Source organism: Limulus polyphemus, unplaced genomic scaffold (genome assembly GCF_000517525.1).
Source record: "Limulus polyphemus unplaced genomic scaffold, Limulus_polyphemus-2.1.2 Scaffold3691, whole genome shotgun sequence".
Lineage (NCBI taxonomy): Eukaryota > Metazoa > Arthropoda > Merostomata > Xiphosura > Limulidae > Limulus > Limulus polyphemus.
This window is the reverse complement of record NW_013669301.1, coordinates 94,474-115,337: the sequence shown is the minus strand read 5'-3', so window position 1 is coordinate 115,337 and position 20,864 is coordinate 94,474. Positions and strand designations below refer to the sequence as shown.

At 32.9% G+C, this 20,864-nt stretch overlaps 1 protein-coding gene and 1 long non-coding RNA gene across 2 annotated transcripts in view; both read left to right on the top strand.

Annotated features, from left to right (window-relative positions):
- Positions 1–8,506: 8,506 nt before the first annotated feature.
- The window catches only part of LOC106469863 (potassium voltage-gated channel subfamily H member 8-like), a 55,068-nt gene continuing 42,710 nt past the window's right edge, over positions 8,507–20,864 (top strand). Inside the window, exons 1-4 of the mRNA XM_022398430.1 lie at positions 8,507–8,734; positions 9,818–9,955; positions 11,213–11,349; positions 12,279–12,516. Coding sequence (XP_022254138.1) covers positions 8,605–8,734; positions 9,818–9,955; positions 11,213–11,349; positions 12,279–12,516 — 643 coding nt within the window. The 5' untranslated portion in view covers positions 8,507–8,604. The remainder of the gene's footprint in view (positions 8,735–9,817; positions 9,956–11,212; positions 11,350–12,278; positions 12,517–20,864) is intronic.
- On the top strand, positions 13,149–20,676 carry LOC111088403. Its single transcript, XR_002612927.1, has 3 exons — positions 13,149–13,231; positions 17,632–17,637; positions 20,663–20,676. It is a non-coding gene; the product is annotated as an uncharacterized LOC111088403 (long non-coding RNA).

The following is a 20,864-nucleotide window of genomic DNA, read 5'->3' as shown; positions in this document are numbered from 1 at the left end:
AATATACGCGTGTACGTATACGATAGCGTAGCGTCGGTATTGTTGCGTAAGCTGAAATTTCGAGAAACTCTCCACACGCCTATAAATATAACCAACGCCACGCTCCAAAAAACAGTATCTATTATTGGTTTGCTATAGTTAGTGTACTATAAACTTCGGAAGCTATAACTGTGATTGTTATAACGATTATTAATTGTGGCAGAAAAAAAAAACAGTTAAAAAGAATTGAAATATAGAAACTTTATTTTATAATATTGAATCAATGTATATTATGATATAGAAGTATCATATATTATCCAGTATAAAAACCGTGTTTTTATGACATTCAAAGAAAATAAGTTTCTTTATAATTGTTTTTTTCATTTCGGAAATATTTTAACGTTGATGAAGAATAATGAAGTACATTCGCGTTATTTGAAAATTAAGTATGATTAAATATAAAAATTGTGTTGGCTCAACAGCATAAATAATTAAGTTGTTTCAAAGATAAACTGTTAATTTGTTTCATTATTAAAATTATCGTTTAAACAGATGAATTTGAAAGATAAGTTGTGAAAATCGCAAACCAGCCTAAATCATTATCAAATTAAAGAATTGTGAACCAAACTTACAATTATCAAACTTTGAGCTACATATTACAATCAGGATCCACAGTAGTGTGTCGTACGGCCAAAACAACCTGCTGCAGGATACACTATGTATTAACAGGGGTGGTAGTTTGGCAGTTTTCCAAATTCTGTATCTCGGACTGTGATAATCCAAACTATCATATATTTTCAGTAAATGTGCTTTACTGGACTCTTACTTCACATACCAAATTTCCAGGCAATATACTAAAAATACCTGATATATAAAATCTCCAATTTTGATTGAGTTTTCTTCAAGTCTGATAATTGTAAAAGTCTGTAAAGTAAATTATTAGCTATGCTATAATAGTTGTCTCATTAAAATAATAAATACATTATGATAGTATATGTGATATAAACTGACATACGTAATAAACCATGTTATAATATATTAAAATAATGGTTTAACTTGTAGCCTTTTAGGATATATAATTAAATCTAGACACTGATGACGTAATCACACGTTGAGACACCCTATGATGAACTCATCTTCCTATTGAATTATTCGTCTTCCACATTTTATAAATCCAACATATTTACTGTTTAACAACGTTACAGAATATAATTTACAACATCAATGTAAGACCACAATGTAAAGACTGAATTACTGGTACTTAGAGCTTGAATTACATGACAAACTTAAAAACTGAGTTACTGGTGTTTAGAGCCTGAATTACACGAAAAACTTATTGATTGAGTTAATGGTATTTAGAGCTTGAATTACATGACAAACTTAAAAACTGAGTTACTGGTGTTTAGAGCCTGAATTACACGAAAAACTTATTGATTGAGTTAATGGTATTTAGAGCGTGAATTACATGACAAACTTAAAAACTGAGTTACTGGTGTTTAGTCTCAAATTACATGATAAACTTAAAGACTGAATTACTGGTATTTAGAGCCTGAATTACACGATAAACTTAGGTATTTAGAGCCTGAATTACACGATAAACTTATTAATTGAGTTACTGGTATTTAGAGCTTGAATTACACGATAAACTTAAAGACTGAATTACTGGTATTTAGAGTCTCGAATTACATGATAAACTTAAAGATAGAGTTACTGGTACTTAGAGCCTGTTCAGGCTCTAAGTACCAGTAACTCTATCTTTAAGTTTATCATGTAATTCAGTAAGTTTATCATGTAAATTGAGTTACTGGTACTTAGAGCCTGAATTACACGATAAACTTACTGATTGAGTTACTGGTACTTAGAGCCTGAATTACACGATAAATTTAAAAATTTAGTTACTGGTATTTAGAGCTTGAACTGCACTTTATGTACGCATGGCCTAACCAGCAATAATATAACTCAAAGAAGCAACCTCTCACTGAAATGATGAAAAAAGAAAGTTTGGAAAAAAAGAAAAGAAATACACTGTACGATATTGTTTCACTCTGTCATTTCGACTTGTGCGTTGACTTCGCCTCTAAAACTGCTTATTTTAAATCCATTTAGATAAACAACGAATTTACGATTCCACATTATGTTATTTCACCGGTTACGCTTACTTTCACACTTCACCATCCTAAAACGTCAAACTGTTAACAGACGACTAGGCCTAACGCACAAATTCTCGCAAGGAGACGTTAATGCACCAAGTAATAAACGAAACTTCCACGTTATGGCAGGAAAAGATTTATTAAACTGAATCAGGGACGAATCGTCTCGTTTGACGCTCATAGGAAAACATTTGTTACACCAAATCAGAATCCACGTTTCCATTTGTCCTCTCGTATAAGAGTCGTAACTTTTATACTCTCAGAGAAAAAATATCTAATGTGTCGGTTCAGAGCAGATAGGCGACTTTTCAATAAACAAGCTTAACGTGATAGTGATTATTGATTAAATTAAAATTATCTGAAATTCTACATATATTAAAAATCGTAACTGGTTAAAAAATCAAGAAGTTTTAATTTCGTATTATTGACCGGTAAATAGTTGCTTTTGGTCCCGCTTTTTAGGGCTAAGAATTTTCATCCAAATTGCTTGAGGGTTAATGGCCCTGTTGATTACCAAGTCGGTGACAATATTATAAGTGGAACAAAATATAATAATATACAAAAGTACTGTCTATACTATCAATTAACCTGAATACCTTTTTCTTGGGGGGGGGGGGGGTTATATGCATTTAACGTTACAAATGAGTGATTTCACCCAATTTGTTTCATCAGCTCTTTATAGTAACTATTTCAGCAAGTAGAATCGTAAGGCTGCTCGACCATATCGGTAGCGTAAGATGTAAACAAAATATCACGTGTTATACGTTCGTTGAAATTAGCGACTCGTTATCTACGCTTCTGCTGAGTCCTAAACAGTTTTTCTATATTAATCCAATTTTTATACTTTATAATGTATTTAATGTAAATAAATACAGTTGTTACGACAGCGGAAGTCACGTGACGCTAGTAACACGTCCTGAGATTCTTGAAAGATCATGTCCGTTCGTGAAGCCTCGAGTGTTCTCCAGACGCCCTCTATTTCGTATATATAAAGCCGGTAAATAAAGTGACGGCAATAATTGTCTAGCAGACAGATAGATTGAAGTTATAGACGGACAATTGAGTCAAGCGCGGTAGTAAGTAAAGTGCGTGAATCGTTCGTTGTAAATTATAGCGTATGTTTAAGTTAAGGTGACTGTGGAAATTAAGTGTATTGCAAAATTGAATTGAGAAATAATAAACTAGTTTTTAATTAAGAAAGGACTTGTATCGCTGAAGTTCTTCGGAAATAATTTCTACGAAAAATTAACAAACGACCAGAGACGTAACACAGTATTTGTACCCGTGCGCCTAACTCACATTGTTGACGTATACAAAGACGATTTCTTTAACTCTTCTATTTTTCTTTATAAAAGCTTTCAAAAAAGAAATTAACGAAAAAGAAATAAAAACTGAACCTAACCGGTTTCGGAAAATATGCTTTCGATCTTCGCGAGCAAATGAATAAATTTCGTTGCGAATCACGTGCTCTCTAACTTACATAATTTAGTTTATTGGCTTGGACGCCATAATTTCCTGAATATTAGTTTCTGTACAGCTAACAACGTATAAATAACGCTTGTTGTTCATCAGAGACTTCAAAGTTTCTTTTCCCTTTTGTCTTTCAGGTACTGAGGTACTTAATTTTACAGGACCTCTAGGATCAACGTAATCAGCTTATGTGGTTGTTTTTATACAGCCTGTTCCTAAAGGCTTTAGATCACAAGAAATGATATCATTTCCAAGTTCTTTTATTAAAAAAATAAAAACTTGTTTTCTTTATCCCTCAGCAAACCCCAGGCTTACAATTTACTTCCGAGTTTAAGTGTAGTTTTCTTGAAAGCCAGTTTTTGTTTGTCTAATAAGGCTACAGAAGTATAAAATTTGTATCGGTTATGTTAAGTACATTTAGTAGCCGTGCTTACTACACCTGTTGGAGAATCACAGTGGAGACACCTATAAAACGTAAAAGGCTAGTATTTCAAAAGACTTTCGTAGTTTTACAACTCTTTACTAATAAAAAGGACTCGTTTTAAACATAAATTTAAGTCAGTTGTAAAGTCAACACAATGGAAAAGGTTAGCTTTGATAAGCACATTTACTAACCATTTTTCGTGGTTTCTATTAGTGCATTTCAGTTAACACATTGTTATAGAACACAGACGGAACAGATATCACAGCACATTGAATTAAACACGGTATTGTATCACACAGTAGATAAATGCATGGCTTCGGGTTTATTATCTGTGTGTATTAGGGACACCCTTCTGAAAAATAGAACCGGTTTCACTACAGAAACAAGCCAGTTCACTATCTGTGTTTATTATGGACACCCTTCTGAAAAAAAATAAACCGGTTTCACCACAGAAACGGGCCAGTTCATTATTTATGTGTATTAGGGACACCCTTCTAAAAAATAGAACCGGTTTCACCACAGAAACTAGCCAGTTCATTATCTGTGTTTATTAGAGACACCCTTCTGAAAAATAGAACCGGTTTCACCACAGAAACGGGCCAGTTTCTTTTCTGTGTATTAGGGACACCCTTATTAAAAATAGAACCGGTTTCGCCACAGAAACAATCCAGCTCATTATCTGTGTTTATTATGGACACCCTTATAAAAATAGAACCGGTTTCACCACAGAAATAAGCCAGTTTATTATCTGTGTATATTGAAAACACCCTTACGAAAAATATAACCGGTTTCACCACATAAACAAGCCAGTTCTGAGCACTATAGTTATTAGCTGAATTTTTTTCATTCTAATATCGTTTCCGGGTGTGACCCCAATGTTATCATGCTCGAGCTACGAATACGAGAGTTTATGGTTCGCGGCTCCTAACCACAAAACAAAACGCAACCCACACGGTCGTGGGTGTTTTTACAACAGTGACGGTCAAGACCAACAATTCGATTAGTCAAGTGTTGGCAGTAACTGTTATTGATTTGCTTTCCTCGCTCCAATCGATCAGCCCCAAAAATCAGACGTAAATAGCCCTTGTGAACGAAATATTTTAACATTGGAGTAAGCCAAGTTCGATAATTCTGACCTGATAGCAAAACTCTAACAGAAATAAAAGTTCTGAGTGACAGCACGTAAAGTATAATTTCTTACTCTGCATCTTGGTTTCCACACATTTGCATCCTCTTCTTCTACTTATGAGATCTACCATAATCACGTGCTCAATCTGACAAGATTACATTAACAGCTCGAGTGTTTCCAACTCCTAAAGGGAACGGTAATCACGTGACAAAGAAACATATGGGAATTGCGATCTCAGTTTTTTCTCGATCCAATGAGAGATTGGAGTTTTCGCGAGAAATATAGCTTATCATCTTATGGAATCAGATGAACATCGGTGACCTTCCAGAACTATCTTTCTTCATACATCTCCTGGTAAACCGTTTAATTCTTTGAGATACATGTATCCCTAGTTTTATAAAGATAGATTTGTCACGAAAGACGAATTATCCTCGAAATAAAACAACTTACTCTTATTTACTCGTAGTTTAAATACTTCAGCTGCTCTTTGAAAATTGGACTTGTATCCGGAATAATGATTTTGTTTAGAAGAGATATTAGGAGTATCACAGAAAGCCTTTCCTCTAACACATAATTTTAGTAACTCGTGAGTGAAAGCAAAAAAGAATATGTTATGATATGTCAACCATCAACCATATCAGTTGCCGACAAGGCCTTTCGCCCAATACCAGAGCTCATCAGTAAAATTACATGATTCACAGCAAACTTTTCTTCAGACTTATGTAATTATATACATAGTCTATACGATCTAAATACACTTTGCCGCTAACCTTTATGTATATAAATATAATCTAAATAATCTAGACACAAAACGTTTCCTTTAGGTAGAAACAAACCATGGTATCCACCAATAAGATTAGTTATAGTTTAAGATCGTTGTTCTCCACCAATAAGATTAGTTATAGTATAAGATCGTTGTTCTTCACCGATAAGATTAGTTATAGTATAAGATCATTGTTCTCCACCAATAAGATTAGTTATAGTATAAAATCGTTGTTCTCCACCAATAAGATTAGTTATGGTATAAGATCGTTGTTCTCCACCAATAAGATTAGTTATAGTATAAGATCGTTGTTCTCCACCAATAAGATTAGTTATAGTATAAGATCGTTGTTCTCCACCAATAAGATTAGTTATGGTATAAGATCGTTGTTCTCCACCAATAAGATTAGTTATGGTATTAGATCGTTGTTCTCCACCAATAAGATTAGTTATAGTATAAGATCGTTGTTCTCCACCAATAAGATTAGTTATAGTATAAGATCGTTGTTCTCCACCAATAAGATTAGTTATAGTATAAGATCGTTGTTCTCCACCAATAAGATTAGTTATAGTATAAGATCGTTGTTCTCCACCAATAAGATTAGTTATAGTATAAAAAATCTTATTAGTGGAGAACAACGATTTTATACTATAACTAATCTTATTGGTGGAGAACAACGATCTTAAACTATAACTAATCTTATTGGTGGAGAACAACGATCTTATACTATAACTAATCTTATTAGTGGAGAACAACGATCTTATACTATAACTAATCTTACTGGTGGAGAACAACAGTCTTATACCATAACTACTCCTTATTGGAGGAGAAGAACGATTTTATACTATAACTACTCCTTATTGGAGGAGAACAACGATCTTATACTATAACTAATCTTATTGGTGGAGAACAACGGTCTTATACTATAACTATTCCTTATTGGAGGAGAACAACGAGGTGGAGAACAACGATCTTATACTATAACTAATAAGATTAGTTATAGTATAAGATATTTTATACTATAACTAATCTTATTGGTGGAGAACAACGCGTTCTTCTCCTCCAATAAGGAGTAGTTATGGTATAAGATTGTTGTTCTCTATCAATAAGATTAGTTATAGTTTAAGATCGTTGTTCTCCACCAATAAGATTAGTTATAGTATAAAATCGTTGTTCTCCTCTAATAAGGAATAGTTATAGTATAAGACCGTTGTTCTCCACCAATAAGATTAGTTATAGTATAAAATCGTTCTTCTCCTCCAATAAGGAGTAGTTATGGTATAAGATTGTTGTTCTCTACCAATAAGATTAGTTATAGTATAAGATCGTGCATTCAGGAGAAATCTTATTGGTCTCTGGTTTGTTTACCTATTGTAGTATTTGAAATTGAAATATCTCTCTCTGCGATTAATGATACTTTTCTCTTAACATTTCACTTCCAATCAGAAATCTTCGGTGTCTACTATGTTAGAACTGCATATTTCTCTGTGTAAGAGTCTCCTTGACAACATGATGTCTCGGATATGACCAATAACAGCTTTCTTCAATGTTCAAAGTATGAGAAACACTCGTCGTTCGTATAAAAAAAAATCTAACTCTAGTACTCTTACTTCTAACATATCATCGATAGAATATGAGTGACGAAAATCGTTACACGTGAAAATTTTGTGCTTGAAGCTACAAATTAAGTACATTTTTTTACCAGGGCGAGTTTTTCTAACGTTTACACTTTTAATTCGGCAAAGTTCTCAGCTCGGTTTATTGTGGTTATCGTATTTTCATGTACACTTCTAGATAAATTGCTGTTTAAACTGAAGACATCTCTAAAAGTTCTGAAATATTTACTTTGCTAATTGAGTTTCTAATGTAATCAGAAATGTGAAAAGTTGCTTTTTACAAGGGTGTCAAAGAGGAACTGTGTTCGGAGGAAGAAAGTTAATAAATTATTTAATTTCTGGAAGATTTTATATTTATTTTTTTACTTTTGTTTTGTTTTTGACATTTAAACGGTTGTTTCAGCCACTGGCGATATCTGCCACCGCTCCTAATTTAGAATTGCCAACCACAGAGAAGGCAACTGGCTGGCAGCACTAGCCGCCAACTCTTGTTCTACTTCCTACTAACAAATAGTGAAATTGACCGTCACATTATAACGCCCACATAGCTGAAATGGCGAGCATGGTTTGCGACAGGTTTCAATCCCGCGATCCTCAGATTGTGATTCGAACGATCTAGCCTCCTGGTCATGTTAGGTCCATGTATAACCTCCCAGCCATGTCATGTCCATATTTAATGGTGATTATCACATATCTATAAAATCAGATATCCTTTGAATATAATAATTTTGATTTGATATTTATTTTTGTGCTCTCTCGCACATAAACATAAACCTTTCTTCTGTGTTCTATAAAGTTTCTAAAACCAAATTCCACTCTTAGTCGTTACTAAATTAAAAACAAAATACTAATGTATTTTCGAAACATTATTTTCTCACGGTCTAAAAAGTGATGGCAATAAATAAGTACGTATTTTCTTTTCAAATCTCATGTGTTAATCCTGAGTAAGCTATGCATATTTAATTACAGATAGCAATTTTGTGCTGGGAAACGCCCAAGTTCCTTCATTGTACCCAATCGTGTACTGTTCTGATGGGTTCTGTGAGCTGACTGGATATCCTAGAGCTCAGATCATGCAGAAGGGTTGTGCTTGTACGTTTCTTTTTGGACCCGAAACGACCAAGGAAGACAAAGAACAAATCGAGTGGGCCCTAAATAATAAAACCGAACTGAAGTTGGAAGTGATGTTCTACAAGAGAAATGGTTGGTGTTTTTTTTACTTCAAAATGTACATATCCAATACAACTGCAACATGTTTATTCATTTATTAAACGTCTATATTTCCCTTTTTATCAACATGTTTTAATTTTTACTTCCTACCTTCAAAGATTCCGTAGTTAGTCCTAATTTCACAGGTCTCAATTTGTATCTCTAACTTCAGTCACCATATTAGTCCTAACTTCAAAGTCTTCGTTTTTAGTCCTAACTTAAAAGATTCCGTAGTTAGTCCTAATTTCACAGGTCTCCATTTGTATCTCTAACGTCAGTCACCATCTTAGTCCTAACTTCAAAGTCTTCGTTTTTAGTCCTAACTTCAAAGATTCCGTAGTTAGTCCTAATTTCACAGGTCTCAATTTGTATCTCTAGCTTCAGTCACCATCTTAGTTCTAACTTCAAAGTCTTCGTTTTTAGTCCTAACTTCAAAGATTCCGTAGTTAGTCCAAATTTCACAGGTCTCAATTTGTATCTCTGGCTTCAGTCACCATCTTAGTCCTAACTTCAAAGTCTTCGTTTTTAGTCCTAACTTCAAAGATTCCGTAGTTAGTCCTAATTTCACAGGTCTCCATTTGTATCTCTAACGTCAGTCACCATCTTAGTCCTAACTTCAAAATCTTCGTGTTTAGTCCCAACTAAAATTATTTATTTTTAGCCCCAACTTCAAAGACTTTGTTCTTTAGTTTAAGTTCTTCGTAGTAACGTAGATTGCTGGGTTTGTTAAAATTCTTATTAATGTTGTTATTCATCCTTCTGCTAATAGCGAGTTACTTATACGTATACAGATCCTGTGTATATAAGAATTAAACAGATTCAAACCTTGTAAGTAAGTAAATAATTTAATAATCAATCGTAATTAAGTATAATTACTTAATAGTTACGCCTGAAACGAACTTTTTTAGATTGTTTTATTCCATATAAATTTCCGAGCGCCCTCTTTACCAAAAAATTGAATAAAAAATTCGACTATTTGCCTCCTCGATGCACGTTGTGTTTTGATTGAATTGCAGAGTAGAAAAGAATCTCAATAAAGATATGTTTGCGGTATTCTTACGCTAGATGTCTCTGTAGGTAGTCCATTCTGGTGTCTTCTGGATATCGTTCCTATTAAGAACGAGAAGCACGAAGTCGTGTTGTTCCTTGCCTCACACAAAGATATTACCAAAACAAAGGTTGCTGAACTGGAGATGAATGAATCGTACGACAGTGGTGAGTTAGGTTAGAATGCTTTTTTGTGTTCTAGTTACCACTTTTCGACACAATTCCAACAAATAGATGAAACCAATAAGCAATAACCCCAAAATAAATATAATGTAAAGTTTTGTCCTTCTTATTGAAATATTTAGCGGAATTAACTATCTCGAACTAACTTTCAACATGAGAAAAATCTGTTAGTTTTAACAAGCAAAGAAAAATATACTTGTTTTAATTATTTCTACATAATTAGGCTATATTACTTTTTTGTTTTGTTGATCTTAAGTTCCACACTTCTGAAATATGGCTACGAAGAAACTGAATTAAATATTTTTGTTGTCTGGCAGTAACCCATATGTAACAGAACTACATGTGGAAAATACAATATTTAAACGTTGTTGAGCTTACCTTCTTTAAACTTCAAAAAACCTGACCTATTACAGTCCTCTTCACGATTCTGTCCTCTTCTTCATCCAATCTGTCTCCTTAGAGTCTTCATCGCCCAAACTTTCTTCGTACAATTTTCATCATCCAATCTGGCCATTTACTGTCTCCATCTTATAATCTGACCTTTTACAGTCTTCATCATTCTATCTGTTCTCTTACCATCTTCATCATATAACTTGAACCCTTACAATCTTCGTCATAAAATCTATCCTCTTCCAATCTTCATCATACAAGTTGTTTTCCTACAATCTTCATAATATAAACTCTCTTCAACTTACAACTTTAAGTAACAGCAGTTTAGAATTATATTATTACTCCAGTAACAACAACACTAGGAACTTGACGAAGAACGTAATATTTTCTTCTAAGAACAACTACATTAACTAGAAAACATTGAACGAACGAACCTTCTGTAATGAACAAAATAAATTAACAATCCTAAAAAAAATAATTCGTCTCAAATACTTTCCTTAAATGTTTAGGATCTTACTTTTCCAGATCCCTACGACTACAAAATATAATATCAAATTACCCTACCGTTCAAAATATGAAACAGTTAGTTCCTAGTTATACAAGCAGGCGCTACTCAGAAAGTTCCCGGATGATAATTACGCTATAAATAAATTTTGCAAACAACTTCAGATTAGAATTTTACTTCAATAAAACATAAACTCTTGTCATTCTGAAATTCAATTCAAGCTCATTGGATTCACCTCTTCGGGTTTAGAACTAACGTTGGAATAACATTGCCTGGTCATTTCTGTTTTTTTGCCTTTTCACAAATTCTGATTATAACAGAAAATTCCTTTTTCATGTATCACCTAGATGCTAATGGAAACCTAGACCCCGAGGGGTGCCTACCGAGTAGTCATTATCAGCGACGTAGAAGTCGAGCAGTACTTTACCAACTCTCCGGTCATTACCGTCAGGATAAAATGAAGTCCAAGCTGAAACTCAACAATGTAATATCTGTATTTCGTTTCATAAAATTGTATCACTAGTGAACGATTTAAAAGCTTTGAAAATATACAGACATTTAATAATATTAGTTTTCCAGCTTTCTTTACTGACTATTAACTTTTTTTTTAATTATTCGATAATTCATCTATGTTACTGTTCTCTAGATTACGGATTAGCCCATGGTACTGACATCATCATTGATGGACTCATCAGTCCCTATGTTACTGTTCTCTAGATTTCCAATTAGTCCATGGTACTGACATCATCATTGATGGACGCATCAGTCCCTATGTTACTGTTCTCTAGATTTCCAATTAGTCCATGGTACTGACGTGTCACTGATGGCCGTTTCAGTACCTATGTTACTATTCTTTAGAATTCGTATTAGCCCATGGTACTGACATCATCATTGATGGACGCATCAATCCCTATGTTACTGTTCTCTAGATTACGGATTAGTCCATGGTACTGACATCATCATTGTCGGACGCATCAGTCCCTATGTTACTGTTCTCTAGATTTCCAATTAGTCCATGGTACTGACGTGTCACTGACGGCCGTTTCAGTCCCTATGTTACTATTCTTTAGAATTCGTATTAGTTCATGTTACTGACACCATCATTAACAGTCGTTTCAATCCTTATGTTACTGTTCTCTAGAGTTCTTGTTAGTCTATGGTACTGACGTATCATTCATGGACATTTCAGTCCTTATATTGCTATTCTTTAAATTTAGGGTTAGTCCATGGCCGATTCAAAGTTGTCTTTACATCAACAGTTTTAACTGTTAACTAAGACGAAATTCTTAGTAGATACGTAGAGAAATGCATCAGACAATTCATTAACTGGTTACACTGATATTACACGCATGCATGTGTACTTTAATCTTCCTTTTTTTTTGTTAATTTGACCCTAATCTGTTTTATTTCTAGAATCTACTTCATTCAACATCCCTCCCAGAATACAAAACAGCAGCCATTAAGAAGTCGAAATTCATTGTTTCTCATTACGGCATATTTAAGACTTGCTGGGATTGGCTAGTACTCGTTGCCACCTTCTACGTCGCCATCGTTGTTCCCTACAGCGCCGCCTTTCGGGACAACAATGAAAGTCCATCTAGGAACAAGACAATCATATCGGATGTTATTGTTGAAGCTTTCTTTATTGCAGGTGTGAATTGTAAATAAATTTGAATTTGTTTCTTTTTAGCGGAAAGAAAACTTAAATGGATTATTTTAATTTACATGATAAGAGTATTAATATATGAGTAGATATGGCAATACTTCAGACACACAGCACGCTGATTCGCTGCCCCAGGGTGAGTGGAGTGGTAGAGATGATGACGTCATAGTTCCACGCACCAAAAACGGTTACGTCATAGTTCCACATAGTGGCACTAGAGGGAGCATATTTCTTAGGGGAGGGGCAGGATGATGAGATCATCAGCACAGGTAGTTCACGAGAACGCCACCAGAGGGGATGAAGATTAACGTATCTCAATTCGTCATCAACTTTATAGTAACAAGCAAAGTCTTAAAATTAATATATTACCTAATTTGCATAATATCGTTTTTGCAATTAAAACTACTGAAAGGTTTTTAGCAAAATTATAGTTTCGCTTTATAAGTAAAACATTAAATCTGATATTTTAATCTCTAGTTCGTATAATCGCAACTTGATAGTTTAACTGTATTACATGTGTTTTACAAACGTGGATGATGTTACTATGCAGATAGTATTACTAAGGATAGTGTTTCTATTGGCAGATGGTGTTACTAGGTGGATTGTGTTACATACTAAGAATAGTGTTTCAATAGGCAGGTAGTTCAGTAGGATGACGAGCTCATCATAGGGTGTCTCAACATGTGATCATCTCTTCAATTTAGTTATATGTCCTTAAAAGTTACAAGTAAAATTATTATTTAAACAAGACAGTATAACTGATTATGTCGTCAGTTACTAATTGACTTACACGTGTCATAAAAGTTTTGAATACAAGTTAAACCATTATTTTAACGAGACAACTATTGTAACACTGTTATATATATTAGTTTTATCACACATAGTATCCTAATATATCTGTTATTTGAAAGAGACAAATATCATATCATAACCATATTACAATTATCCACTAATTCATTACTACTGTAGTTATTGTTCCTCTAATTTATATACATTCTGAAAAGTTTATCACACATAATGTTTCGTTTTTATAAAGATTGAACAAGTCAATTAGTATACCAAATGGTGTTTTTTAAGTATCGATTTAAAAAACTTTTAACTTACTGATTATAGTTTCGCTTCTATATTCAACTTACATAATATCCTTTTTTTCATTTTTTAAAGTTTGATGTATGTAAAACACTTATTGATAATTCATTTCTGTAATTAATATATTGTATAACATCTACCCATCCTTATGAACGATGCTTATTTAAAACTCTAAATAATATACAATAATTTCATGTTTAGCTAAATTTTAAAGGAACGATGTAAATAGTTGTGTTTAGCCATTACTAAAAAAATATGATCTTACCTATCTGTAGATATTTCTCAACTCTCTATCTAGAGCTTGTTTCTTGCTGACTGAAACGTTATGCATATAAGCTTGATAAATAATATTATTACCATTTCTTTTGTGTATAACTTTTTTATTTCGAAAAACGAACGTTTACTACAGATAGATAAACTCTTTTAACCTATTCTTTAATTAGTCTGATGCATCCCAGATGATGGCTAGTTCACAAAGCTTGAATTTCGTGTAAAACTAAGTGACATGTTTGCCTAAGACTATTTCTATAAAACTGACAGATAAACCAGAAATTATATTTCTGTATCTCTCAAAACTTCACTTTATGTACACTATAACAATTAAGCTTATCAGATATTCAATAGTTTATAACCCAAAAAATGAAAGTTTGGGTATTTCGCAGAGTTAAATAGTAAATAAATGAATTTTGCTACACAGAATTGACAATCATAATCGTAAAAGGATCAAGTGATTATTCTTTCACCTTTTATAAATCTAACATATTTACTGTTTATCATAACAGAATATTCTTTACATCAACAATGTAAACCACAGACTTTAAAAGTATCACACGTACTGAAACATTTATTAATAAACTTCAAAATCTTAGCTTATAAAATACTAGAGTAGATTTCATACAGCTTTTCTACATTGTGTTCTCATTACTATTTGTTCATTTTAGTTCAGTATGTAAGACTTTAATTCAGTTTATAAACAAAAAAGTTAGAGTACAATTCTTGTATTTCACTGAGTTCATCATACTTTACAACAAAAACATTTTACGCTCACTACTCAATTAGATTAAACTGTGCCTAACATACATCAATTGGTCAAAAGTTCAGACAGGGTCGGTCTACAAATATTCGGAAAATATAACTTATATTCATCTTAAGTTGATAATTCACTAACAACTTAATTCTACTCTGTTCAGACTAAACATCAAATGCCAGATAATTACATGCCTAGCTTAGTATTTTATGATAAATTACACTCCATGAATATCAGTTTCTAACAAGTGTGTTTGAACAACTAATACAAGTCTCCATTTATATTTTCTTAAGTAACACACGTTTCATAACAGCCCAATACGTTTTAAGCAGATATCACTAATATATATATATATATAAGTAAAATCACAGAATTAACAAGTATCTCACATACTGAAACATTTATTAACTAAACTTCAAGAATTAGATCTACTAATATACTACCTACGAAACTACAAACATCTTTGTTTATAAGACACAGGCCAATGTTATAATATCTCCAGTATATACTTTTTCTAGCATATGGTTAATCAAACAGAATAAATCACCGTAAATGAAACAAAAGGAACATTCCCCAAAGTACGTCGAGCAAATATGATCATAGAAAGTTTCTTCATTTAGAAATTCTACAAAACATTTCATGCACTTGAAATCCATAACTAATTTGACTGTCCCTCATTGTTCTGGATGTTTTGACTCTCACATTACACGTCCTCTATTACTTAAAACTGACTTGTTTCACCATAGCACAATATGCTATCTTCAATACATGTAAATAATATCACAGACTTGACAAGTATCACATATACTGAAACATTCATTAACAAAGCTACAAGTTAGAAAAAGATTACTTTATCCAAGATTTATTAAAAATGATATACATGCTTTCTATCTTTGAAGATTTTGAGATCAAAATCTGCAAAATATCTGGGATAATAATAAAAAAGCCCTTAATAAAATATTTTAATTTTGTTGTTCTTGACAATAAAAGTTTTAGTCTACAAAAAAAGTTGAGTCTTTCAAATTTCATAAATATATCACGCTTATTGTACAATGTTTATCATTGCAGAATTTATTTTACAACCAAAATATGCTTAATATTCACTATACTTTACGCCTGATAATGAAGAACAGATTTTGTATGCAACTGAATCTAACAGTTAGTAACAAACGAAATTATCTATTCTTGCACTTTACATAACAATAAAAAAAGTTAAAAGTACATTCATAATATTCTCAAATTTAAGGATACATTAGAAAGTAATTTTCTGTCTCTAAGTTACCGCTTTCTGTTTTTCATCTAGAACTCACATTTTTGTCATTTGAAACTATTATTTTTGACAAATATAGATTACCAAGATCTATACATAGTTTAACTTATTCAGGGTGCTAATGATTAGATACATAAAGAAATAATAGTATCATCCATCTTAAAATTTGGGTTATGTTCTTCACATTTATCCTGGGGACAAATTCCTCTGACAGCTTGATAACCTTTGATATTTAGGAATAACACAAACAGAAACATGTACAAATTATAAAATACTGGATTGCCAAGATTAAATTGACTTTCATACAAGTCTAGTACATTTCAGTTAGTGTACAATTCTTGTATGCTTTCTACACAGTTAGACTCACCTAATGACATTCGTTCATTAGTCACATGGCAGTCAATGACTTCAACTGAAGAATCAGTCTGTTATATTATCATGCAATATTTGAACATAATGAAAACAAGAACTAATATAGTTCGTCTAATATACATAACAACACAGAATTCTGATTGTAACTATAAAAAATAGATTCTTCTCACATAGATAATGAGAATTTGTCTGAGAATGTGGTAAATACTGAGATGTTATATCACTCTACCATTGAAACAATAAGTAGTATGAACACCATACTGGATGATTTCAGTATGGTGATATCCTTGTATGTTCTGTGATCTCACAACAAAAGATATGGTCTAGAAAAAAATACGTATCTATCATTTTACATGAAATCAGTTTATAAAGAACATTTATATAAAGTCAAATAAAAAACATGTCAGAAATTCACCAACGTGATTAGGTATAGGTTAATCATTTATCACCAGGACCACTGGTCAAAGGTGTATGACTTGTCTAGATCATGCTTATTATAGTTAAGCTAGTATTATTCATAATATTATAATAATAATGGTTCATCTTTCATCATTGAAGAGGACCATTTTCGTCATCATAATAAGTATCCTTCATAAGGGTGAATAGATGTTATACAATACATTAATTATAGAAATTAATTGGCAATAAGTGTTTTACATATAAAACATCATAAAATGGAAAAAGGGTGTCATGTAAGTTAAATATAGAAGCAAAACAATAATCAGTACATTAAATGCATACTAAATTGATACTTAAAAAACACCATAGGCTTAATTGTCTCGTTCAATATGTATAAAAAACAGTTTGATAAAACTTTTCAGGATGTCTATTCAGTAAAGAAACAAAAACTATTGTCTAATGAATTAGAGAAGTATTTTATACACAAAGAAATGGATAATTGTAAAAGTGCTTTGATATAATATTTGCCTGGTTCAAATAGTCGGTAGATTAAGATACAACAGTTCTGGCCAAAATGTTTGCATACTGTTCTACAATGATGTTATTGTTTACATACATGGAGTAGTTATTGGGTAAATACTCAAGTAGTAGCAGAGAAGGTAGTGTATGATCAGACAAACATGTACGATTTGTTATTCTTGTTTGTGTAAGTGGTTTTGAGCATTTGTTTGTCAAAACACACATACATACCTGTTTTGTATAAAAGGATGTTCTTTTGGTTTAATCTTTTTCGAAACAAATCAACACTTTGTTGAGACAATTTCTCTGTACTTGGTGTAGAGCCATGCCTCGTCACATGCCAGAAGATATAGGGTGTCAAATTGTTCGACTCTCTATAAATAGTATGAAGCAAACAGACATTGCTAGAACAGTAGGGTACCTCCAGTAGACTGTATCTAGAATCCTGAAACGTCATCGGGCTACAAGAAACGTAGATGTTGTAAAACTACTGCATGACAAGACCATGTTTTGATCAGGTTAACACATCAAGATCAAAAGAATGCTTGTAACACCTTACGACAGGAATGGCATGAACACATTCATTCCAGGATATCCAGCTGAACAGTGAATAGGAGACTAGCCAAACAAGGTTAATTTGCAAAAAGGGCTATCTACAAACCGATATTAACCATAATTCACCGTGTTACATGGGCAAGACAGCATGCCAATGTACAGTTAGAACACTAGCAACATTTGATCTTTTTATATGAGTTCTGTTTCTGGCTAGTTAAAGCTGATGGTAGGATTCGTATTCGTCGTTTGCCTGAAGAACAGATGAGGGAAGACTGTCTTTCTCACAAGGAAAACAGGAGGTGGTGCAGTAGGTGTTTGAGCAGCTATTGATCATGGTGAAAACTGCTCTTCATATCCTTCAGCGAAACGTTAATGGCACCTACTATAGGTATCACATGGAGACAATATTTCTACCATATGTTAGGGCAAGGATTCGCAATAACTTTGTGTTCCAGGATCACAATACCACTGCCAACAGTGCGTGTATTGTACAGGATTATCTCGACCAGGAGAACATTACAAAATTGCCATAGCCAGCAAAGTTCTCCTAATTATAATCCCATTGAGAACTGTTGGACAGAACTGAGCCAGAAAATTGCTAACCACGACCTTAAACTAGCTACTGTAGCTGAGTTGTAGCGCCTTCTAGTGAAAATTTGGGATGAAATTATGGTGGATTACATCAATAACATCATTGACAGCATGCCACATTGCCTTGTGGAGGTTATTAAAGTACGAGGAGGACTAACCAAGTACTGAATGTTTAATATGAACTTATATAAGGTTACAGATGCTATTTATAACAATCTTATGTTATAGTTTCTTATTATATATGTTTTAGTAAGCTTTTGTTGTGATAGATGAAATGCTGAATTACATATCTTTCTACAGGTGTCTGATAAAATTGTTTGCTGTTCTAATAAATCGTTTATGGCGTGCATAGAACCTGTCTCATTATACAAATTACATATGTAGATGTTTAATATAACATGCATTTCCCAGTTTGATAGTGCTAATTCTATTTGTATTCAATCTTAATAATAATGATCTTAATTGTTATAAAATATGCAAACACTTTAGCCAAGACTGTATGTATGATAAAAACTGACATATTTAACAGTGTTATAATAGTTTTCTCTTTGGAATAATGGTTTGACTTGTATTCAAAACTTTTATGACACGTGTAAGTTAATTATAAACCGAAAAGACTATCAATTATACTATTTCATTCAAATACTTATTTTACTTGTAACATTTTAGGACATAAAACTAAATATAGACATTGAAAACACAATCACATGTTGAGACACCTTATGATGAGCTCGTCATCCTGTTGAACTTTCTGCCTATAGAAACACTATCCTTAGTAAGACCACCTACCTTTAAATATAGAAATGAAACTATAAACATAAGTTGAGACAAGTTGAAATCTGTATGCAGTTTTACAGAACTACAGTAACACTGTCCGCCTATAGAAACACCATCTGCTTCTGTAAAACATATGTAACACAGTTAAATATATAAATAAAAACTATCAAGTTGATGATAATAACTGGAGATTAAAATAGTTTATTTAATGTTAGCCTTATAAAGTGAAACTGTAATTGTGATAAAATATTTTCAGTACTTGTGACTGTCAAAACAACATTATGAAAGTTATATAAAATATTAATTTTAATTGTTACTATAAAGTTGATGATAAGTTGAGACAAACTGATGCACATCCTTTTGTGGTAGCTCTCTCATGAACTATCTGTGCTGATGATTACATCATCATAATCCTCTCCTAAGACAAATGTACCCTCTGGTTCCACTTCGTGGAACTATCATGCCATACCTCCCTAAGATAGCAGGGCTCTCTTATACCACTTCGTGGAACTATGACGTAATCGTCTCTACTCCTTCCTTTCCACTGAGGCCACCATTCAGCGTGCAATGTCTGAAGTATCGCTCTAACTACTTGTATGAAGTTATTACTCAACAAACGTTTGAAAGGCAAATTCATCTGATGACTCTATTCTAAAAACATTATTTGTTATGGTTTATTTTCATGACTTTCATCTGAAATGCATAATAAAGTAATTAGCCCCCACCCCAGTGGCTAAGCGGCAAGTCTGAAGATTTATAACGCAAAAACCGCGTTTCGAATCCCGTGGTGGACACAGCACAGATAGCCAATCCACTGTGTAGCTTTGTGCTTAACCACAAACGCACACACAAACACCCAATGGAATAATTAAGAAAATTGTAGAAAATAAAAAAAACCATGCAATCTAATACAGTCTCTTAATTTCATGGTTTTGTCATTTTTCAACATTTAACGTCACAAGAAATTTGAAATAGAAATCAAGTAAACCTTTTTACAAACTGCTCTTAAATTGTCCATTTCTGATTTAAAATAAGAGGCTTGTATTAAAATAGCATTTTAGATCTTACTTTTGTACCCAACAAGTCAATGAAACGCCTCTTGGACAGTGACTTTTGGGAACAAAAGATTGGCCTCAAAAGATGTTTGAATTCGAAATAAACAAATTGAGAGGCACGTGGAAAATAATAACTGCAATTTACGTGATTTTTATCAAAATTTTAAATCAGTTGGTTTCTAATGCTTCGGCAGCTTTGGATGTCTAAAGCGAAACTTTTTTTTTACCTACCACATTTAGCAACATTATTTCGTTGAGCAAATGAAAACAAATTTTTCAAGAACGAGGTCTCCATCTTCATTAAGGTTTCTTCCGATTGACGTTCCCACATGGCCGGTAAAGGGAAACGCAAGTTTATCGAAACGTTTTTTTTTTTATGAAGGAGTAGGTATTACACGGTCTTACTGTGTATAGATAGAAACTAACACTTACAATTACTACCCTCAAATATTACTCTATTTAGAAATGTTACTGTTACAGTAATTTATATTTCTACCTTCAATTCTTACTTTTTTTTAGAAATTAAAGCAGTAGGATTGGCGTTTCGGTGTGGGGTAGTAAGACAAACGCAAGTGTGGCAAAAACATTTTCATGAAAGGGTAGGATTACCGTTTCGGGGCCCGGCATGGCCAGGTGGTTAAGGCGCTCGACTCGCAATCTGAGGGTCGCGGGTTCGAATCCC